At 44.6% G+C, this 23,549-nt stretch overlaps 2 protein-coding genes across 4 annotated transcripts in view; one reads left to right on the top strand and one right to left on the bottom strand.

Annotated features, from left to right (window-relative positions):
• The first annotated feature begins 144 nt into the window (after positions 1–144).
• On the top strand, positions 145–3,787 carry LOC311325887 (uncharacterized protein). The gene is made up of 2 exons (XM_084458703.1): positions 145–241; positions 1,691–3,787. Exon 2 carries the CDS (start codon positions 1,786–1,788, stop codon positions 3,196–3,198), a length of 1,413 nt encoding a protein of 470 aa, XP_084314829.1. The 5' UTR covers positions 145–241; positions 1,691–1,785; the 3' UTR covers positions 3,199–3,787.
• A 13,622-nt stretch (positions 3,788–17,409) lies between these two features.
• qkib (QKI, KH domain containing, RNA binding b) overlaps positions 17,410–23,549 on the bottom strand; it is a gene marked incomplete at both ends in the record, with an annotated part of 57,147 nt that continues 51,007 nt past the window's right edge. Inside the window, 3 exons of one of the 3 annotated variants that reach the window (XM_084458708.1) lie at positions 17,410–17,489; positions 20,447–20,740; positions 21,646–21,733. In XM_084458708.1, coding sequence (XP_084314834.1) covers positions 17,410–17,489; positions 20,447–20,740; positions 21,646–21,733 — 462 coding nt within the window. Of the gene's footprint in view, positions 17,490–19,366; positions 19,471–20,318; positions 20,741–21,645; positions 21,734–23,549 lie in introns of those variants that run through there. The other 2 variants (XM_084458707.1, XM_084458706.1) reach the window with 2 other exon arrangements.

The raw sequence follows: 23,549 nt of genomic DNA, 5'->3' as shown, positions 1-23,549 counted from the left end.
TAGGAAATCCATTGTACTTAAGATCTGTGATTGTACGCCGCAAGGGTTGACATTCGCTCGTATATGAAACCCTCTTGGACGGCAGGTGGCGCTATGCTCCTCTAAACTGGGTTGCGATCCGCCATAAAACCCAAATAAGAAGAAGAAGAGGCTGGTTATGATCTGACAGAGGTGCGGCAGAAAATCTAGTCAGATTGAGATTGCGTCGAGGGACAAGAAAACGAATATGGATAAATGCCTGGTAAATACGCATTGTACCCAAAGTATAACGTTACATCGTAATATAATCATTCGTTAGAGCTAATAATATACAAGTTAGCCATCAAACAGATCAAGACTGGCGTTACACGTCTGCCGTATGCCAAATTTGGCCAGTTTGTCAAATCTATTGAGCATTGTTGAACCATCCAGTTTGGTGTAACGTTAGATAACGTTGGATGTGTGTTTGAGCCTGGTTTTTGTGAGAGATCCAAGGAAAAATATAGATATCGATGCCCTTGGGCTGGGCGCAACGTGGGGTCTTGCGATGACCGATCTGTTCAAACGCAATGATCATGAAGACAGACAGACAGACTCTGCCTGAGCAGCTTCTCTTTCTCTCTCTCTCTTCCTCCCTCTCTTTCTCTCTTCCTCCCTCTCTGATGGACTTGACATTGTCAACCCGCGAAGATTGTCCCATTTCACTAGGAACTGTAGACATATTCATTCTAGCATCTTAACATTATGCTTTTTTGATTGTAGAAAAACCGCGTTGGCCTTGAGACATATTTTGGGGTGAGAAACTGGGTTGTGAATGTGAAGGAGCACTTAGTTTATAAATGTGAGGCCGTGACTATCTAACGTGACTATTTAACGTGACTATTTAACGTGACTATTTCACGTTATTGGGCGCTATTTTCTGGCGGGCGGGACTTCCAGCCACTGTCGCTTCAGAGGAGATATTTCTGATCACAGTCAAATATGTTAAACATTCAGCAAATATCTTATCCCAGACCATTATATTACGATATGCAAAAAATAATCTCGTTTAACATCGACATTTTTCTGTGAGGAGCAGTTTTGAACGGAGGAGGAATGAAGACGTCTGGATGTCGGGCGGCCTTTTCTTCCCAGCATGCATTGTGCTCGTCATCCGGGTCCCTCACTGTATTTCCTGTTTATTGTTGTCGCTTTCTACGGTAATTTTACTGCCATGTACATGAGTGGATCTGCACCTAGGCATAAAATACTTGTATATATTATAACTATATGCTTATATCTAGATTATGAATATTTTGTCTCGTGTCGGTCAAGCGAAATATAACTTTGCACACGTAGCACTCTCCATTGTTGGCATGGGGGGGACGTTTTCATTTCCTATTTAAAAATGCAGTAGTATCTCCGTGAGGAAGCCTGTTTCCTTTTCCTCGGTTAGGTGTTATTGTCAAGATAAAAAAGTATATTAATTAATTTACCTGATAAGAGTGTGAAGACGATATTTTTGTTTTTCTGTTCACCTAGTAATTGTAGGCCTTTATTTCTTTCTAAAGGTAAGTAGGCAATAGGCAATGTAGACAATGGTAAATAATCCAGTTGGGTCCTGTCATGTGTGAGTCCAGTTGTTGCTACTGTTCCCCTGGCTCAATTTCTTTCTCTCTCTCTCTCTCTCTCTCTCTCTCTCTCCCCCCCCTCCCTCTCTCTCTCTGTCTAGGATTGGTGAAATAATTCTGTGTTGGTCCTGCAATCTGAAGAAGACCCTAAGTCACACGCAAGGTTTTGTCACAACATTGACCAACTTCTGGGCAAATGGAGGACTCTGAGACAGAATTGACTTCATCGGAACCTGACGTACTTGGAGCTGATTATTTCACGGTGGAACTGGACACCGAGCCCATAGAATATGTGGTCAAGTGGGTAGAGGAGGGATCAAAGTTCACACTAGCCTGTGTGAAAAAGGAGGCGGACGAGGGTTCCGGCTTGACTTCTGAGGAGGTGAAGACGGAGTCAGACGAAGCCTTTTTCTCCCAGTATGATGAGGTTTACACTGACGTGGCAGAGCAGAGTGTTGAAGTGAAGACTGACTGGGAGGAAGAGGAGGACAACATGGAGCCAGGAAGCAGCCAGCTTGGCGGAGATGATGACGGCTCTGATTCTGGCAACGAGAAGGGAGACTATAACTCTGAGGACAGAAACCATCGCTGCAATTACTGTGGGAAATGCTATAGCCATTCGTCCAGCCTATCAAGACACCTGCAGAAGCATACAGGCAAGGTCCCTGTCTCTACACCCACTAGGCCCAAGCAACCGGAGCCAGTAGACGAGGGGTCAAAATTTCAGTGCGCGCATTGTGGGTTGAGATTCAAAGGCAGCCGATCACTTGGGGTTCATAAGAAAATGCATCTAGGAAAAAGACTGTTCCCGTGTAACATCTGTGGGAAGGATTTTAACCACAGCTCCAGCTTGTCCAGGCACCGGCTGATCCACAAAAAAGGCAAGGGCATACCGCAGGTCCTACAGTACATGAGTCAAGTTCGCCACCCAACCAACACCCCCGCAACACCCCGCACCAAGAAGGGCAAGAAGAAGAAAAAGAAGAAGCTGCTGCAGCAGCAGCAGCAGCAAGAGCAGCCGCAGCCGGTTCAAGGCGGAGAAACGTTCTACGCCTGCACCCAGTGTGAGATGACCTTCAAGTCTTCGACGGCGCTCTCCAAACACCAGGTCACTCATGTCAAGGAGCTCCTGACCAACTATACCCAGGGCACGGATGATCTGACCAAGTCCTCCGACCTGAAGATCCGCCTCAAGCTATGCTCCAGGGACAAACCCAACTTCTACAACGTCTGCAAGAAGAACAAGCGCTCCAGGGCCGCCAAGCGAGTGTCCGCGTCCGAGGAGGAGGAGGGACTGTTCGGCTGCATGCAGTGCGACAAACGTTTCAGCCACACCTCGAGCCTGGCCAGGCACCAGCAGATGCACAAGGGAGAGAACAAGTTCAACTGCTCCTACTGCAGAAAGACCTTTACCCGCCTGTCCAACCTCCGCCACCACGAGAAATCGCACTCCTCAGAGAAGCACTACGAATGCACGGCCTGCAGCAAGACATTTGTGCACTCGTCCAGCTACTCCAGGCACAAGAAGGCCCACGCGGAGCTGGAGAGGCGTCAGGGGAAGCGCGGAGCCATAGATGAGACGGCACCACTTGAATCAGACTCTGAGTGAGAGCGGTGGTGGTGGTCGGCGCCCCACTAGCCACACACGCTGATGGAACGATGGGTAATAGCCTAGTGGGTGGGTTATTTTTCCTCTAGGTTTTTGGACTAATATTGGCATTACTCTGGAGTATATGTGTGTGATAACCATTAGTTGTATGCCATCTGAAAATTGCTTCTTGGGAAGGGGTTGGGAATAGTTTTGCGTACAAGTTGCCCGCTTAAGCTACATGAGACCCAACTACACACACACACACGCGTGCGCACACAGGCACACGCGCACACACACAGACACACACACACACACACACACACACACACACACACACACACACACACACACACACAGATCACTTTGATTCCACTGCTGTTTGCTCAGCCCATGCAATGAAAATTAAAGATTTTTTGGTTCACAATCACATTCCCTTTTATTCATGGTTTGCCACATGGTTAATTTGATGTTAAGCTAAAAGTGCTAGTGTCTTCGCCAGCTGTGAAGTATAGGTCTACCCCACCATCTGTAGTAAAATGTATCAAGCTATTACCTAATCACACATTGTCAGAAAAAAAAAATGGCTATACTGCGCCATAGTCTAGACCCATATTCCATGTTCTGTATATAATATTGCAGAAGGATTTATTTTTAATCCAAATGACAAAGGGTGAAAATTCAAATATTGCCATGTGTCACTCAATCAAGATGTGACCTCGAGCTTAATGTCTACAGTCCCTGTTTTAAGCTTCAAAAGGTTCAATTTTAGATCTGTTCAGTTCATGCAAGTAATCTGATGCTCCAAAACCATCCACAATTTAATAAAAATGACGCATTGTATGGTAATGAGGGTTGGTTGAATACCAGCATCATCCATAAATGTTCTTAAATGCATTCTTCTGGAAAACTGGCAAGTATTATTCTTTCTCTCCTCAACTCCACAGGCTTAGTTTGAAAATAAATCACAATTAGCATTTTTATTTGAAGATGCTAGCTTTAGGTGAGAAGAGCCTTTTTGTTTAAGATGCTTTGACAGTTTGTTCTTGGTTTGGATGGATCATATTCTGGAGCCTGGTTTCTACTGCACAGTGTGCAGTGTTTGGATAGGTTGTGTTCTATCTTTCATTGTGAAAGTTCAGTTTGTTGTTTTTAGTGTTAAAATATGAAATCCATTGGAACTTTAAGAACTTGATATTTATCATAATATTCTCCATAGACTACATATGTATGCATGATAATATAACATGAAAGTAGTTTACAATATATGTCGTTTCTACATTGCTATGCAGTTTCTACATATAGCATTTGTAAGATGAGAGTAATTGAGATATTTAATATTGTGCTGTTTATTTTGACAAATATTGAATGTTATAGAAATTAAGGATTTCATATTTTAACAAGTACTGTATTTGTCTATTATTGAATGAGGTTGTTGGGGAAACTGCACTACTTATTTATGAAATTGGAACAAAGCTGTTATAATATTAATGCTAATGAATGTGATTCATGACAATGGCCATGGTTGAAAACACTTCCCCAAAGCCCCGAGCTCCACCTCTTCAGTACACTTCACGATATTCATCACTGACCACACACAGAAATATTAACAAGTGCCCTGAAATACTCACTGTATATCACCAAAGCTTTGAAATAACGCTTGTATACATGCATAACAAGATGGATTTTTTTGTTTTTCATTCAACTCAGTTGAGATCCTGTTAAATGTTTATTTGCTTGAAGCACAACGTGGAGGGTACTTTCTGAATAGTGTTCAACACTTGACCTTGTGAATACCATTTACTGTTTGAATTGGAATTTAATTGTGACTTCTAACCTTTATGTGTGTAGGTGTGTGACGATGACACAGGGGAAGAGTGTAGTTGCACGTATCAAGCACAGACCCCGTCTGTTCCCACAATATTTGAGAAAAAAAGAAGAAAAAGCTTGGTACTTTCCCTGTATTTTTGGTAGTTCATGACTGTTGGTTTGAACTAGATCCCTTTTCCCTGTCAGAGCAGACGAATCAGCTTTTTGTTTTTGGCTTCCCTATTTTGTTTCTGGCCTTCAATAACCTCCTCTCTTTGGTTTTTCAGTTATCAAAGATTTTTGATAGTGAAACATCAGATGGTTTTCTTTTTGCTGTCATTATTTGGTTTCTGATGCGCCGGACCTACATCCTATAGAGAGGTGTATGTTATTGTATTGTGTTTGCCATTAGAATAAATACCGTTGTTTTAGAATAACTACAGTTGTTTGGTCTTGCATTTTATAATAAACCTTTCATGGAAGATATGTGTTCCATGGCATCCTGTTTAGTTTTGAAGATGGGCACAGTTAATTTGATACTAGTTCAGCTATGGCTTATAACTTTCATAGCAGGTTATGACTTGTTAGTGGTGGGCTATAACAGTTACAGTGCAATTGTTTTGCCTACTGACCAATTGACTTCTCACCACTAGATGGCAGCAACACCCTCCAAATGAGTTATTAATCACATTAAAAATATTTTAGAAGTGGTTTGTAAAGAGCAGAGCAATACAAACTTAGATTTAGGGGAATGAGCGAGCAGGGCAGAGAGCTCAAAATGCTGCCCTCTTCAATAATGACTGGATACCAGAATATATCATGATTAGCAATTGAAGAGCATCAAATGCAGTCACTGGTGTATTCTATTAAGGGTTGTCTGTTTACTGCTACACAGATGCTAATCTACCATGATGCTCCCTCCATTTGCATAGGACAAGGACATCAGACCAATGTCATGAGATACGTGAGTAATGAAAAAACACAAAGTTTCAGTCATAATCGGTAACAATCACACCTTTTCCACTCTTGAGTCCTGTCTGTTAAATCTAAAGAGGAAATCCTTTTATTGGACCCTCATGGAAAACCTGTCTCTCGAGAAACAACAGTTAAAAACCAAATAGCACTTGCTTTCTAAAACCTCTAGGGGACCCAGTCCACCCAGAGAAGTGCTCCCCTCTCTCTCTGTGGTGGCCTACTGAGAGATCACTCCAGATGGAGGGATGAAGGAATTTTAGGGCTAGAAAGAGAAAGAGAAAAAAAGCAAGTTTCTATTAGAATTCAGGCTTTGCAGCTGTGGAGTTTCTGGGCCCTCGAAGTGAGGCAATAACATTTGCCATTGTTGCCAGGCTAGAGAGCTCAGACTTCCTGGCAACCCCAAACTAAATTACCCAGGCTTTTCTGTGGGCCTAGAAACGAGCTCTCTGTTCTGCAACAAAAAGGGCTTTGAGATGAGGGGAGCGATGGCCTCCCTGGGCTCCTGAAAAGCCAACCGGGAGCCAATGAATGAAGGCCGAGGGCTCCCTCTATGAGAACGGCTGTGGGAAATGGTAGTGATGTCATTATGAATGCATCTCTGGATGTTTTTTGTTGCTTCCCTCTGCCTCGCCCCCCTAGATCACCCCCTTCCCCGTTACCCCCCCCCCCCAACATCCACTGTTCCCTTCCTGTCTCATTTGGCTCCACTATTAGGAGCCTACCAATGCTGAACAACTAGGGGGGAACAAAAAAGTAAAAGCCCAGGACCTCAGTTGGGGTATAGTCTCCGTGGTAACGCGAAAACAGTGCTGTGGGGCGTCAGTTCTTCTTTGAAATCCGTGTGAGAGGAGATGGGGGGGGGGTTAGGGTTAGGGGGGGGGGATGGGGTGGATCAGCAGGAATTTGGACACCTTGAAAACAAATTTGTAAGCCCTCATTTATGGGCTTTTTCTTAAACAAAAGAGGTTTTTTAGTTTGATTCAGCCTGTGCTCACTCACGGCATGGTGCGGAGAGGCCTCAAGGCCCATTCATTCACTTGCTTCATTGGATACAGAATGCTACTTGTTACCAAATGCCAGTAAAAGACAGACCAAGTTACCATTTGTTCCGTCATCTAAATTGTGTGAAGGTGAGAACCTGACAGTTGTCAGACATTATTTATTATTTGTGTCCAATTTTCGGAAATACCAAAAAATTTAAATTTAAAATGTGTATTGTTTTAGTTTCCTCATACCACCCCCGATACCCTCCTGAGAAGAAAGTTCTAACAAACACATTCACTCATTCACACAGACACACAGCATATACATACTAATGCATTGTAAGAATATCTTAATGAGATGAAAACCAACAAATGCCAAAGGGCAAAACGCTTAGATTAGCAAAAACAAATTGTTCTCATAATCAGATGGAGTTTATTCTCTCCCATTTAGTTGATGTTTACAACATGAGCTTAGCCTGTGGTTATATTCCATGAAAAGCGTGTCTAAATATTATAGGTTCAAAACAACTCATATCACACTTGTCTTGGAGTTGGAGTTGGATTTTTAAAAGGCAGTCCAATAATCTTCTTTTCAATTGCCAAATCATCCGATTTTATTTGTGTTTGAAGAAAGTGAGGTCACATTTCAAAGACCCTGCGCATGCAGTACACATGCAGTAACACAAAGGACCCGGTTCGGTGTATCGACGTGACTGACGCCAGTCAGGTGCCGCAATGCATCACTCTCTCTGTCGTCTCGGCCTGCCACCAGAGAGCTGACCATGGATCCATCCAAGCCTGGAGACAGGAAGGTCACCAGTGACTCTGGGCCTGCTCGGGTGACTCCTGGGAGGCGTCTGAACACCCTCCGAGGACCCCTTCCCTGCTCCCTTCCAAGCTCCACTTTCACCCCGTCTGCCAGGCCTGGGCTCCGCGGGCCTCCCAGAAGAACACTTACCCACTCATTAGCCCTCCCTCCCACTGCATTGTGTTACATTACAGGACAGGAAGGAAGGGGGGAGGAGCATATGAGGGGGAGGATGAAGAGGGGTCCTACCACTCCAGGCTGGATGTTGGGGCTCTGCAGAATCATGTTTTTTCTCCCTCTCTCCCTTCCTGTCTTTTACTTTCCCCATCTCTCTCTATCTCCCTCGCTCTCTCTCTCTTTCTTTCGCTCTCTCTCTCCCTCCCTCTTATGCAAATTCAGGAATGCATGGGGGATGAGTGTTCCTGTTTGATTGATCCTTCTCACTCTGGAAGTAGATTGGACTTTGTGAAGCTGCTGTCCACAGATCCCGAGCAACAAAACTCACAGCTCAAACGCAGCAGTAATAAAAACATGACGCTCAGACAACAGGGAGACAGACCTGCTATGATCACTGAATTATTTCTGCACGACACGGGGCTTCCTCTGCAGGGAGTGGATGAAGCAATTGACAGATCAATCTGCAGAGAGGAGGACCCTGTAGTCTCACAGTGCTCTCTCTCTCCGCCTCCTCCCTGTCAGCGGTGGCTGGTTATATTACTGCTGTTGAGCTATGGTGGACCGAACCCACACGTTTCACTTCTCATTTCGCCTTCTCTCAGCACTAAACATGCCAGATACCTGGGGAGCCTCACATCCATTGTGAGAAGAGCCTATCCATAATCGACCCCCCCCCCCACCCCATATCCACTCGCACAGAAAGAGAGAGAGAGAGATTTGAGTTGAGAGAATCCCACAATCCAGTGGGAGAGGAGATCTGGGAACAGTTTTTTTTTCTTCTCTTCCACACAAACAAATACTTTCATGGCTCAACACCCGGTGGCAATTTCTTCTGTCAAACAGCCTCCAGGCCCCCGGCACGTCTTATCAGCGCAGAGCAGAGTGCCACAGCGGCCCGGCCAATTGAAGCCCTGTGATAGACATGGCAATTTCTCTACAAAGCTCAGAGAAGGAGAACGAGGAGTGAAAACAAGGATGGAGAATGGGAAGGTGGTGGTGGGGGGAGGGGGGGTTGTGGGCACCAACTTAAGTGGCTTGTACTGTAGTAGGCTTGTTGAAAAACAGATGTTGCAACCAAATGGTCAAATCTGACCTGCTCTCACCCACTCCCATGATAGCAGGTTGTTAGAGGGACAGTTCGCTTAGCTTTTAGGGTCGTTCTTGTGGCTTCCATCCTGTGGAAAAATTGGATCTAGATGTGATCCTGACTTTACCCTCATGCTGCTCACTGAGATGACAGCAGGTAGCAACCCCACAATTCTTTTTTACACGCCCTCTGATGTTAGCTGGTGTGAAGAGGTGGCATTGATTGCCCTTCCATTCCCTTCCCTGTGCAATAGGTTCTATGTCTCATTCATACCCCCCCCCCCCCACCCCAACACACCTGTGCCCCCCCCCCCCACAGGTTATAGCGCAGAGCAAGAGGTAATGTTTTCGGTGGCGTGTGTGGGTGGGTGGGTGCGTTTGTTTGAGGAGTGAGGGGTGCATCAAAAAACCCATTAAGTTTTGGAGCAGCGCAGGGCGATAGGTAATGTCTTCGGTGGCATGTTTGTGTGTTTGTTTGTCTGTTAGCAGGATTATGCAAAAACTACCAGACCCATTTTCATGAAACTCAGTGGAAGGGTGTAGCATGGTTCAAATTAGAACCCATTAAATTTTGGAGACCATCCAGACCAGTATCTATCATATCTTACCTTATCGTTATACTGTATAGAAATGGTACTTATTATGTAATTTGGAGGCTACATTTGTAATGTATAAATAGTGTATTGGAGTTTATCTGTATTGAGCATAATCTTGGCAGCAACATTTCACTGTGACTGTACACCATACATACATGTGACAGATAAAGGAATCTTACATTTTTAATCTTGAACTGTATCCCAGAAAGAGCTATTTTCACATCACCACTTTGTGAACTCACCAAGCTGTTCTCCCACTGCGCTTCAGGAAGAGCTGAATGCAGTTAATTAACCCAGAGGCAGTTCTTCAAACTCTAAAGATATTCTCCACTCCAGTGTGACTGCTTTGGTCTGTGACCCTTGGGGTTGAATACATAGCATCCTTGAATTATACATAACATTTCCTGCAGTACCTTTCCATAAATTGTTCTATATCCATTTCTAGGCTAAGAAAAAACAGTCCTCAGGGAAGTCAGTTTTCTTGAATCTCATATGAACCCGTATGAATGGAGCGTAAGCATTTCCATAACAAACAAACCCTCACATCCTTATATCTTTTAGCCTATATGCTGTAGCGGAGGGTGGCTATCGTTATCAACTACTGTATGTAAATAGATCCATCCATAGTGACCTTCAACACATCTTTACCTTACCTTCAACTGTGCATTACGGGCTAGAAACCTTGGGACATAAATGACTGTTGATGAGAAAGCTGTCATCCCATCGTGTCTGACAGAGTGTCATGTTTTGGAGCAGTGGCATGCAGTATGTGTATCAGTTCTTCTTAATCTACATGAAAACTTCAGTTCATATTGGGTAAACGACGTCCCTAACAGTAACACAAGGATCTGATCACTGATCCAAACGCTCAAATGTTGCTTCAGAAAGTCAGTTTCCCTCTCCTAGGCCTTACCTCACCCTCAGATTGGCAATAAAACAGAATGTTCTATTGAGATGGTACAGGCTATCAGGATCCATTCTCTATCAAAACATAATTACTGTCTGGAAGGAACACAGAGAGTAAAGAACAAAAAATCAGAGATCAGAGATAAGGCTTCATCGAGGAGTCATTTTAATGAACTACAAAGAATCTGAAATGAAACAACTCATATAGCTGGTTTTGTCATTTATATAATTCAAATCTGGAAACAAATCATTTAATGGACTTTCTTACACACATATATAAAATAAGATAGAAAAATACATTATAAACTCGTAACAATGGCTGCAAATACACATATTGTTACCTCATAGGCAATAATGTGGGCATGGTTACACATCCATGGATCCATTAAGAAGTCAAGCTTTGACATCTTTGAGTCCTATAACACATTTGATATGCACACTCTGAAAAAACACACCAGGTAAGGAATAATGCTGTCATAATGGCACAAACAAAACTACGCGGTGGGAAGCCATGCTTTACTGCTGTATGATGTCACTCCCACTAATTCATTAAATCATTTGTATGCTACATTCCTTGAAATGTATGCAAAACATGATATGTAAATATTTGTATTTCATGTCAGTCCAAACATGTTGGACCAGTAACTATACCAATTATAATAATAATAATTAAAAAATAATAACAACAACAACAATAATAATATGACAGTAATAATAACAATAATAATAATGATAATATTAATAATAATAATAATTATTATTATATGCAATCATTATAGCATTTTTGCAACATAAAATACTGATACTGCAAATAATGGCACACAACTGAAGACAGAAAATCCCCGTCACCGTCAGAGGCCATTCTGTTGCATAGTAAATAAAGACAGGGGATGTGGAGCAACGTTTGGGTGCAGCCCCGGATGTACACACAGACTCCACACCATCAACCACTATCTACACAGCTAACCCCTGTCTGGCCAGAGAGGTTCAACTTAAAACAGCGAAGCACAGAATAGGCTCAAGATGGAGAATAGACAAGACATCAGCTACGGGAGAGCTGGGATTGTTCTACTCGTCGTTGTGAGACGTAAAAACCTCCAATTACTGTACTCCTGTGCCTAAGACCATTCAGACTGCCACTTGAGACACTCCGCAGAGCCTCTCTATGTGGGGAGAGGAGAGGACTGCAGGTCAACACAACCTCATATTGTAAAACCTGGGTACATTCCTAATTGGTGCTTGAGTTACAAGTCTGGGACTCCTTTCATCATACAATCAGGGGGTCTCAGTGGCTTCAGTCTCATTTTTCCAGAGGACAGTGGCACCTTCAGACTGTCTACCAATGCATGTCCCTTCTGGAAAACACCTAATATATAATACAACTAGGGACCTTCATATCCATGGTTTTAAGGCCCTGGCAAGAAATTGTGTACCTCTACCTAGAATCCTGCCTTGATAATTTGTATGAGTCAGACTGGTAGTTGACTGCATTGGGAGGAGCCTTGCTGTGTCTGACTATATAGTGACAGAAACAAGCCTATTCTGTTGGACATCTCAGTGGCTGACAGACTGTGTGTACTGCTCTGCCTGCAGCTTAAATGCTGATGACGCATTCAGATATCAGAAACCATGAGTAAAATAAGGCACTTTGTTCAGTATTTAAATGCTCAACCCTAAATTGAAATGAAAGCTTGTTTTGGTCTAGGACACCTCTCTGTCCATGTAAAAAAAAAAAAAAAAAACAGGATTGTTTTCATGACATAAAGGGTTTCATAGTTAATTTCTCCTTTACAATACTTGAACATATAAAAAGACTAGGTTTTGGAAAAATATAGATTTCTCACTTCGCCAGCACCCTTGAATAATAAAAGTGTGTATTTTTTCACATTGGTGTTCTCGTCCCCTTTTTACACAGTTATCTACAATTCCAATGCATTTTGTACAGCAGATAGGCAAGCATGGCTTTTACATCCTCAAAGTAATGGCTGACTGCAAAATCTTCCTCAATGATAGAACAACAAATGCCTCTGGATACTGGTACATTACCTTCTCCAAACCCAAACTCACTCTTTTTTCGGATCATACGCTCTTTAGACAGAGTGGGTGAGAGAGGACTCCTCCTCTCTGCAGAGATGGATGGGGGATCAGGGCTGCGTCATACTGGACTCACTGTACATTCGGGGGGGGGGGGGGCTGGAGAGGGGCAGGTTGGCATCCTTCTGTTCAGCGGGGATGGTGTGTTACCAGGGGGTGTTGAGAGAGTGTGGCGTGGTGTGGTTGCCTGGCTAGGCTTGATGGTGGTTTGGAGAAGGGGAGGGGTGAAGGGAGGGGGGGTTGTTCAGACCTTATTGCTTAATAATGATTCAGTGCAGGTCTAGAGCTAGGGTCTCCCCCCTCCCTCAGAAAGCAGACAGGGCGGGTAGGAGGGGGCGCCAGGCCTTCGCAGTGGGTCCATTTGTCAGGTGGTGCCAAGCTGTGCCTCAACCGGCTTTCACAAGCCAGGCCAAGGCAGCCTTATTTGTTCTTTTAGTGTACCAGAGAACTGATAAGCAGGCAGGCAATGGCCAGGTCATCATTGGGTGAGGAGGTCAGAGCTCAGAAGGTCAAGGGTTAGTTGCCGTGGGCGGCTGGGTGGGGTTAGAAAGAGGGAAGGGGGGAAACAATAAAGGAGAGGAACAAAAAGAAAGGAAAGAAAAAGTAGAGAGGAGATTAGTTTCAGCTAGTACCAGCAGGATGACATCATGACTAATCACAGCTAGGCCCTAAATCCACTCCATCCACCACAAGAATTGTCCATGAATGTGATTAAAAATACATTTGACCTGTGTCAACTTCATACTGGCTTACACCCCATGTCCAGCCACCTGGACTGAACACGTTGAGTAAGGACAGAGAGAGGGACGTAGTCCTCTAGTTCTGGAGTAAGGACAATTCATGTGGTGGATTAACTGAATCCAACAAATCATCTATACAATGTCGTAAAATCATGAAAGCATGATTTTACATATATATATGAAAGACAGCCTTTAGTTGTTAAAAAGGTGGAAATGAAAGGAACAAATTGAGAAATTAAAATAAGACAATTACAGTAATTTGTCTAATGGTTAGTAGCAGTCAAGTGAATGGACAGGAAATCTGAAGACAGGGAAAGTTCAATGGAATGAGGAAGGAAAGCTTTGACACCAGTCAGTGAAGTAAATGTTACCTGACTGCTATTAAGCATTAGAACCTTTTGGAGGTCGCAGAGTTAAGCCGCTATTAATGATGGGTGTGAATATTAATGTCTCTTTGTTATAGCAGATGAATTTAGAGAGGGTACAATGACAAATTACAGAGGACCACATTGTAGTGGGAGAAAATAATTTAGGGCCGAAACAGTATTTGTTGTTTTTTTACTCAATAGAATTTTTTATTGCCTTTCAAAGTATGTTTTCTATTTACAACAAACATGAAAATCTTTGCCGTAATGATACAAAGCAACACTACATGGTATCTTTCTAAATAGCATACTAGCCATGGAAGGTTTCAGCTGGGGCATGCTAAAGCTGTCACTTCAGCCGGTGCCCTCAGCTTAAGAGACAATAGACAATTCACAGGACATATAATATAAAATGCACTTGCATATAAACACTGAAAAGGTCCTGTCTTTTGTATAAAGCCCTAAAATATATTCAAAAATATAGGAAATTTTCTAAAGTGGTGCTATAAAGCTGCTATGATGCATATTTGTCTTTCCTACAAATAGCCCTCTAGAATATCCTTGCTATTTCTTTGCAAAATACAAGTAAAATCTGACATTTCATATACATTCCTGCTTTATATTTTTTATATATATATATATATATTTATATATATATTTCAAGAAGCCACAAGTAAATACTATTTTCTTTGCAACAACAAAAAAATAAAAAGAAGCTTACAGTAAAACATAAAAAATGTCTCAAGTGGAATTTTTTTCTAAATGCATTCATACTCTGGCAATTTTCTCAACCATGAAGTGGACCCTAGAATACTCAGTCCACTCTACTGTGGTCTGCTTAAGACTCTGCAGCTTAAATCATACATGTATTCATTTCATTTCATCGTCTGAGGTTTGTTGTAGTTTTCACTTTTTAAACATGTCTGCCATGTCTGACTGAAGCAGAGGAGATGAACAATGCTTTTAAAAAATTGTTCAGTGCAAAATAAGATTTGTGCCGCAGTCTCTCTTTTCAAATGAAGCAAAATTCAACAGATGTAAAGCAAAAAGAAAGGTGTGGCTTCTTTACCAGTTTGACAAGAGATTACAAATCTTACTGATATAAAATTTAGGCAAACTTCATATTGTTGAGAGGAGTCATAGAGATATGCTTTGAAATACATGGCCAAATGTCCTGAAGAAAAGTCAAAAACAGAATGTACTGTAGAAAACTCCACCCAACTGACTTGTGTAATTGATCATTTATGTTCAGGTCAACATCCTTGCCTGTGTGAGCTGATAAAGAGGCCATCTTCCACCTACATTCTCCCCTGCCTCCATCAGAGACAGCCTGGTACCAACACACAGGTCTCTCCCCTGCCTCCATCAGAGACAGCCTGGTACCAACACACAGGTCTCTCCCCTGCCTCCATCAGAGACAGCCTGGTACCAACACACAGGTCTCTCCCCTGCCTCCATCAGAGACAGCCTGGTACCAACACACAGGTCTCTCCCCTGCCTCCATCAGAGACAGCCTGGTACCAACACACAGGTCTCTCCCCTGCCTCCATCAGAGACAGCCTGGTACCAACACACAGGTCTCTCCCCTGCCTCCATCAGAGACAGCCTGGTACCAACACACAGGTCTCTCCCCTGCCTCCATCAGAGACAGCCTGGTACCAACACACAGGTCTCTCCCCTGCCTCCATCAGAGACAGCCTGGTACCAACACACAGGTCTCTCCCCTGCCTCCATCAGAGACAGCCTGGTACCAACACACAGGTCTGACGGTCTGGCCTGCATTCAATCCACCCTCTGCACAATTTAACCCCCAAATCTCACTGATAAAAACAAATGTTTAAATATCACTTACATCATATCTTTAATCCATATGTTTCGATTCAATGTTTAACTTTTAATTGTGTGAAACTGTTAATCAACAGGTGAGGTTAAATCTTCGAGTAGGTGGATTGAATACCGGCATTTGTGCAATTTTAATTGGTGTTTTTGTTTCTCATTAATTTGTCAGTGTTACCTATCCGTTACTTAGTTTTCCTTCATTATGTATTAAGGTTTGACCTTTTAGTAATAAAACTCCTCTTATAAATATACACTTCTTAAGTAGCTTAACATTAGAGTTGTTTCTTATTTACTTATTTGTTTTAGAGCAGTTTTGGATCTTAATAGGGAATTGACAGTCTGCTCAACCATGCCTGAATTCTTGAATCCTTAGACCCTTGTGTAACATATTTGATATGTGCATTTGAATATTGTGGGAACAACAGAATACAATATAACAGCAGAAACACACTTAGAGGATGTGATATGTGGATGACAACCATAAGATATTTCATATTCGGTTTGCTGCAGTGGAGGGTTCAAGCCATGTCAAATGATATATAAAGTGCAACATTATTACTGTGTGTGGATACAGTAATACATGTTAATGGAACAATATCATTTAGCAGCAAAAGATGATGAATGGACGCACTTCTTAAAATGGGTAGATATCACTAAAATCTTATTTTTTAGACATTCATTCATGCTATCAACTTCTCAGCCACATTGCAAACCTTCACATGATTGGGCCGTGGGCACATGTAAAAATGTCATGAAGTGCTGTCAATATTGTGATAGTCAGAAAGTGGGGATAGTGTGAACTACACACCTGCTGTGTCCATCACTGGGGTCTAAGGATGAAGAGGATAAGCACTGATTGACAGAACTGGTAAATTCTTCATTAACCAATTCTGCAGTTCTATAAATAATTTCTCTCAAATTACAAACTATTTCAATCATCTTCGTTACTCTGCCTTTGTCTCAGTTCTGTGTGGTTATAGCCAAATTTGCTCTGCTTCTGTGTGGACTTACTAAAAAAGGATGCAGGAAAGGAGTCTAGTCTAGTGTGTAAAAGATTGGGCAGCTGTGTTTGTGTTGGCCTGTGTTTGTTTCCCCATCTGCCGAGAACTTCAAAGTAAAATCATGCCGACGCACAAGCTCCATCTAGTCTATCACCCCAACGGCTTCTCTTAATGGGACTCTTATAAAGCTGACATTAAGGCTTTTTACACAGAATTTAGTATCAAAAAGAGTATAAAATAGTAGGATATTGCAGTCCAATTAGATAAAACAAATATGACATGACAGTTTTACAACCACTTCTGTTTGACCCTCACAATAAAATGTGCCTGACGCTCTAAAATTAATTTCTGCAAACAAATAAACAGGAATGGACAAACTAGACTGATCAATGTTCCTTAATGGTTTCAAAGAAGCTGAAGGCGTACTGGGCTTTGAGCAACCGAACAGAGGGGGAAAGTAAGACAGGTGTTTGTTTTTGTAGAGGGATTCTCCATTATTTGTCATTAACATCATGTCAGATCACAAGGTCATCAAAACAATGGATTTAAGTGGAGCAATCAGTTTTTACTTAAATTCAGGTGTGTATGTTCGTGTCTCAAATGCAAAATGTCTCATATTTGTGTCCTAAATACCGAAAGCATTATTATTGTGTTGTGGTCACTATTTATCAATTTAACGCACGCAGTGAGGAGAATCTGATCCAATACTATAAAGGGCGGGGCGGGGCGGGGGGCGGGGTCAGGAATCACACGACTGGGCACATCGACCTTATAAAAGTGTACATGTTGCAAAACAGACCAGGACCGACAGTGAGCAGGCATCGCTGATAAACACAAAAACATAGGAGCTAAACTAACCTCTGTCTGCGGTCACTATCCTTTGGTAAGGATGGACCCGCATATCGTGCCTTCGAACTTTAGTAGTCACTGCACCTGCTCGGATTGCAACAACATCACCACAACAAGGATTAGGTAGAGTCATCCTTCACCATTTCTATCAAATCAATTCGTCAGAGTTTCATATAGTATCACATTATATATGTCCAAACACATCTAACAAATTATGCAAATCATTAGGAAATACATGTTAAGGCACAAATTATACTCATATTCTTCATAACAAGGAAAAATCTCAGACTTAGTAGCGTTCGTGAATATGGAGTAACCTTCACCATAAAGATCCACTGTTTCTTTAGTCCATATTACAGGTTCACAGACATTAGGCATATTGTATGAACACACACACACACACGCACACGCAAACACAGTGAGGGGAGCTTTACTAGTCACATAATCTCAGGTTGCGTATCAGGAAGTGCATCTCTCCAGTTATTGGTTTATTTTTTAAATATAATACTGATCACTCACTCCCTGGTCAAAGCCCAGGGAGGAAAGCTTTGTAGGCACATTTGCAGTAGTAAAAAAATGAAAATATCTTATTCAAAAAAGAACAACAAGTAGTAGAAAAAAGGCAACAAATTAAGTGATTAGTAAAGCGAAAAAGAATTGTATATATTTTTTTTCTCTCAAACCCAAACATATAAGTCAGTGAAACAGTCTGGAAGGTACAAGTATGCATATGTAAATGTGTTTGAGTGAGTGTGTAGAGTACACACATGCACACATACACACATACATGCATGGCGTAAAGAGCTGTGCCTCTTTGGGGGAGGATAGGCCAGTGTAAACGTCAGTAGTGAGAGCCGTCTGTCTGTCTGTCTGTCTGTCTGTCTGTCTGTCTGTCTGTCTGTCTGTCTGTCTGTCTGTCTGTCTGTCTGTCTGTCTGTCTGTCTGTCTGTCTGTCTGACTATCTGACTGTCTGTCTGACTATCTGACTGTCTGACTGCTAGGCCTGGCCCATGGTTCCTTTACTCAAAAGGCAGCTGTGAAACAAAAAGCACATAATGTGTTAACACTCAGATCGGATGAGGGGCTCAGTAAGGATCCTTGAAACTCTTTTAGCCTTTCGTGGGGAAAGCCACGCCTAAAGAATGAAGGAAGGGAACGGGGAATAAGTGCCAGGAGTGTCTGTCCTTTGAGAAGCAACACACGACACCAGGCCCTTTTCCCAAAGCCATTTTAGGACAGCCCATCTAAATTGTTACGAAACACTTATAAAAGGCTTATATTATCACTGAGCGTGGTTTCAAGTGGCTGCACTCAAAAGTTCCTACATATTTACAACACGGCCAGTGAGGACAGAATGTCCTAAAATCCCTTTGTGAATAAGGCCTATAGCTGTAACCGGTGCCCCTCCCTTCGACCACCATGCCCCCCCCCCCCCCGGCTCCATCCGTAACCCTAACACGACCCCCACTGACCCCTCACCGTCCTCATGTTACCCCTCCGAACGCCCACCAACCTCGGACTTGACCCTCTCCAAAAGGGTGAGAGAGAAGGGGGCGCCCCTAGGGGTGAGGGGGGGGGGGGGGGGCGGTGCTCTGCAGCAGTACGGGGCTCAGTGCTTAGTTCTCCCTCATCGTCATACACAGATAAATGTTGGCTACTGTACTCATTACAACAGGGTATCAAAAACGTGGAGCGCCGGGGGTTATCGATACACACACACACACACACACACACACACACACACACACACACACACACACACACACACACACACACACGGAGGTCGTCTTGAACAGAGAGTCAAGAGGAAGGACAGGCCCCCCAGTGCGGCTTGTGGATGTTCCTAGGGGGGGTCGATCCTCGACCAGTCCAATGGGTGGAAGCGCGGGGTGGGAGGCAGTGTGTGTGTGTGTGTGTTGTTGTGTAAGGGGAAGAAGGGAGGAAGAGATGTGTGTGTTTCTTTAAAAGGGAGGCCGGTTGGTGGGCTCTCCGCGCTGCACTGTGATGGGAAAGTGACAGGTCTGAAACCCCAGGTAGAGGGGCAGCTCTTCGGCCTTTGAGGACGCTGTATAGGTTACACAAGAGAGAGAGACAGGGTGAAATCTTCGCCTGGGCCTCCCCTCCTCCCTTGCTCCCCCCTCACAGTAACAACCAACCCCAACACCCCCCCCCCCCCCCCCCCCCACACACACACACACTCATCCACCCATCCCCAACCACCTCTCTCCCACTCAACCAGACACACAAGTCGTCCACCGTGCTGAGTGCCAGTCTGGCTGGTAGCCGCCGGGACAGGGTAGGACAGGCACGGGCGTCTCAAATGCGGCCGACCCGAATTGGACAAAAGCTGCTGTTGGCATTTTGATGCGTTGGTAGACGTTCAAGTTTTACACTGAGCCTCTGGGCGCAGTCCCTCTTAATGGAGCAACGTTGCGTTTGCAATACGATATTTCTAAGCCGATTTTGTGAAGTGCCTTAACAAAGCCATAGGGCTACGTTGGGGAGGGAAAGGGGAGGGGGGGGGGGGAGGGGGGGCGCTGGGGGAGCGGAGGGGTAGCGGCTGAAAGGACCTTTTTTTTCTCTCCAAAAAACTCCCCTTTATAATTCACAGAAAGCAAGTGGAGCACTTTTATACTTTTATACTTTTACTTTTATAAGGCCAGCTCAATAATGTATTTCTTAAAAAAAGGGCACTTAAAGATGGGAGAAAAGTCTGCAGGTGAAAGGAATGATGTTTTAACGAGCTTTTGTACAGTAGGTGAGCCCCTTTGAATACTATCTCCAGTAGGGGTCGGCTACGGAGGCCTGTGGGGCGGGGTGGGGGTGGGGGGATTACTCTGAGAGGGACAGGGGTGGGACTGGAAGGGAGGTGTGTGTGTGTGTGTGCGTGCGTGTGCAGGGAGGGGGTCTCTCTTAGGAGGTGTGGCGCAGGAGCAGCGTAGGGGCGTGGTTCCATTGGCCGTGGGGGTGGTGGTGCTGGTGCTGGTGGTGGTGGGGGGGTGCGGCGGGGGGGCAGTCGCAGGGGCAGGGGGCATGCTTACCTAACACCCCGCTGTCGATGGGGTACTCCAGGATGGAGGTAGCGGGGCCCAGCGTGTAGGGGTAATCGTAGGGTGTGGCGTATATGAGGCCCGACTCAGGCCCCTGGGGCAACAGGGTGGCCGCGCCCGGGTGGGGCGAGCCGTTGGGCATGACGGTCTGGATCTGTCGGAGCAGGGGCATGATGGTGGGGCCGGCCGGGGTGGGCGTGCGCAGGGCGCCCTGGGGCAGGGAGGCGGGGCCAGTGATGAGGCGGGGCGCTTGGGCGTTGGCTGCAAGAGAGAAGGCAAGGGCAGCTGGAGTGAGCGGAAGAACATGGGAGGAGGAGGAGGAGAGAGAGAAAGAGAGAGAGACGAGAGGGGGGTGGGGTGTAAAAAAGACAGAGAGGGGAGGATGTGGTGGTAGAGGTGGAGAGAGGTGGATGGGAAAAAAAAGAAGGAGGAGACAAAATACAAGTTAGTATCCCATCATGCATTGCATATAATACCGCACGCTCCCAGCATTAGCAGAAAATCAGGTCAGAAACATACAGTACCGTTAGACAAACTACATTTATTGTAAATTGCTTTTATCCAAAGCAACATTTGTCAAGAGTAAGTGAACCGAAAGTACATCCTGGCCATCTTCAGTAAGTGCCATCAGCTACAGTGCTAGGGAAAGTGCTATACTAATTAGCATTTAGCGCCATAAAGAGAGGTAGTCAGGAGTGAGATTTCTATATACAGTATGCCGGTTTGGCATTGCTTAGGACAAACACCATGTGATTAGAGTGAAGCACTACAGTAAGTCTCACTCAGAAACACAAAATGGCCGTCCAGTTAGAGCCAGACCCATCCCTCTTTCCCCATGAAAGAAGTCAACTCAAAGAACTGCCCACCACTCTGAGGACAGCTCAGTGCCCTGAGGTGAATGTAGCGAGCCAAGCACACTGTGTTCAGCACAGAAACTCCTTGCTTGTTAAGAACGGTGCAGTTTGAATTACACCCGGCAGTTCGCGCACACACACACACACGAGCACGCGAGTACACACACCCACCCACACACACACACACACACACACACACACACACACACACACACACACACACACACACACACACACACACACACACACACACACAAAGGCTGATTGTGTCAGGCAGTGACAGTGCCTCGGACAAGGACAAGAGAGAGAAGTGGTGGTGATGTCAGAGTGGCTTACGTGACTTGACGTTGGCGTCTCGGTAGGTGCCGTTGAGGATGGCTAGTTCCATCAGCTGCATCTTCTTCAGGCTGTCCTCTCCCTCCGCCTGGTGAACACACAAACACACCGTCACACACAGACACAACGTCCTTGTCCCAAAGGCAGCCGGGAGCAGACAGTAGGCAGCGTGCAGGGGACGTGCCCGGGGACCAAGCAAGTGCTCCTGTCTGTCTTCGTCAGGGACGAACAGCGTTAGCCTTTGTTCTTCTGCATGTTTTTCATATTGGGCTCTTTAAACCCTTGTGAACACGGGAAGAGCATGCCAACTCTGCACAGAAAGGCCTGGAGACATTCTTGCTGTGAGGCGACAATACTAGGTACTGCGCCACTGTGCCACACGTGAGCGATTTTGGGGTTCGGTGTCTTGCTCAAGGACACTTTGGCACACAGCCGACAACTGGGATCGAACCCCGGACCCTTCGTTCCCCAGCCAGCTGCTCTAGCGCTATGTGCTGCCCCACACCGTGTACCTTAGTACGGACACAGTACGTGTACACACACAAGGTCAAACAAACACACGCACACGCAAACATGCCACACACACATTTCTTATCGCATCTGGATAGCGGACACGGGCAACAGCTAATCACATTTGTGCACACCATGACGACTTGCAGACACACACGCTGCATTCAAATCTCGTTATGCTATCTGTCACACTATCCGAAAATTGTCATTAACCCACATTCTCATGTAAAGCAACTAGCAATAGCTACTAAGCTCCTCAAATCTCGCCACTGTTTCATTGTATATTTCTTTGTTGATGGAAGTCCCCCTTCGCTAGCTCTAATCAACAGGGTCCTGCAGGGTGTCTAATCTCTCCCAGCATCGCGGATATTTACATCAACTCTAATCTGCTCATCCGTGAGATGAAGCAGTTTGAGGGGGAAACAGTTTGTTCCATGCCAGTCAAACTGCCATGCTTCATCTGCACGCCCAGAGCAACAATTAACTGTTGGAAATGTAACACAATCTCATGCCTTTATCAAGAATTTTGATTCAGGGGGGATATGGTTTGAAAAAATGAGATGGAGAGACATTGACATGTCATGGTCCAAGAGAGAGAGACAGCGAGAGAGAAAATTACAGATAGAGACAGAGAGAGAGAGAGAGAGACAGGGAGAGATCAGGAGGGGGCTGTTCATCGAAGACTTCAAGCCAAGTCTCAAATAGCCTTGCGGCACAAACAAGACGTTCAAAGCCCCTCCTGTATAAGTCGATACTTTTTAATAAGCTGAGTCTGAAGTGATTAATAGTCTATGGAGAAAAGGCTTCGGCAAAATAAATCACTCTAACTCTTTCTTTAATCAACAAATGGTGCTCTGACCTTGAGTGGTGAGCTACGATTCTCTTGGAGTAAGTGTGGCTGCAGAATGGTCTGTCTGTGTGTGTGTGTGTGTGTGTGTGTGTGTGTGTGTGTATGTGTGTGTGGGCACGTGCGTGCGTGCGTGCGCGTGTGTTTGTTTGGGAGTGCACGGGTACAAGGACAGGAGAGAGGTGCAGTACCCTTCATAATCCGTCATAACTCAATGACGCAGAATAACAAACGCAAGGTATTTAAGTTGATTTATTCATCGTCCATCCTGGTGGATGACCAACACGCTGGCTCTACTTCTATTTCCACATTGCAGTTACCTGTCTGGGCCAGTGAGGGGTGCTGTGTTGTTACTTGGCGAGTCCAGTTGGGCTTGTCACACCTATGCTAGGAGCTAGGTTCTGACTAGGAGCACACGTGTGTGAGACTGTTGACAATGGCTGCGTGGCCTCTCTCCCCTGGCTGTCAAAGTCAATGGCAGCAATCAATGACTCATTTTCTCACATTAGTCTGCCAGTCCTTGAATTGCTACCGCAGAGGCCCAAGC

Source organism: Borostomias antarcticus (assembly GCF_949987555.1).
Source record: "Borostomias antarcticus genome assembly, chromosome: 25".
In the NCBI taxonomy this organism is placed as follows: Eukaryota; Metazoa; Chordata; class Actinopteri; order Stomiiformes; family Stomiidae; genus Borostomias; species Borostomias antarcticus.
The sequence above is the reverse complement of the archived record's forward strand: the minus strand, read 5'-3'. Positions and strand labels throughout refer to the sequence as shown.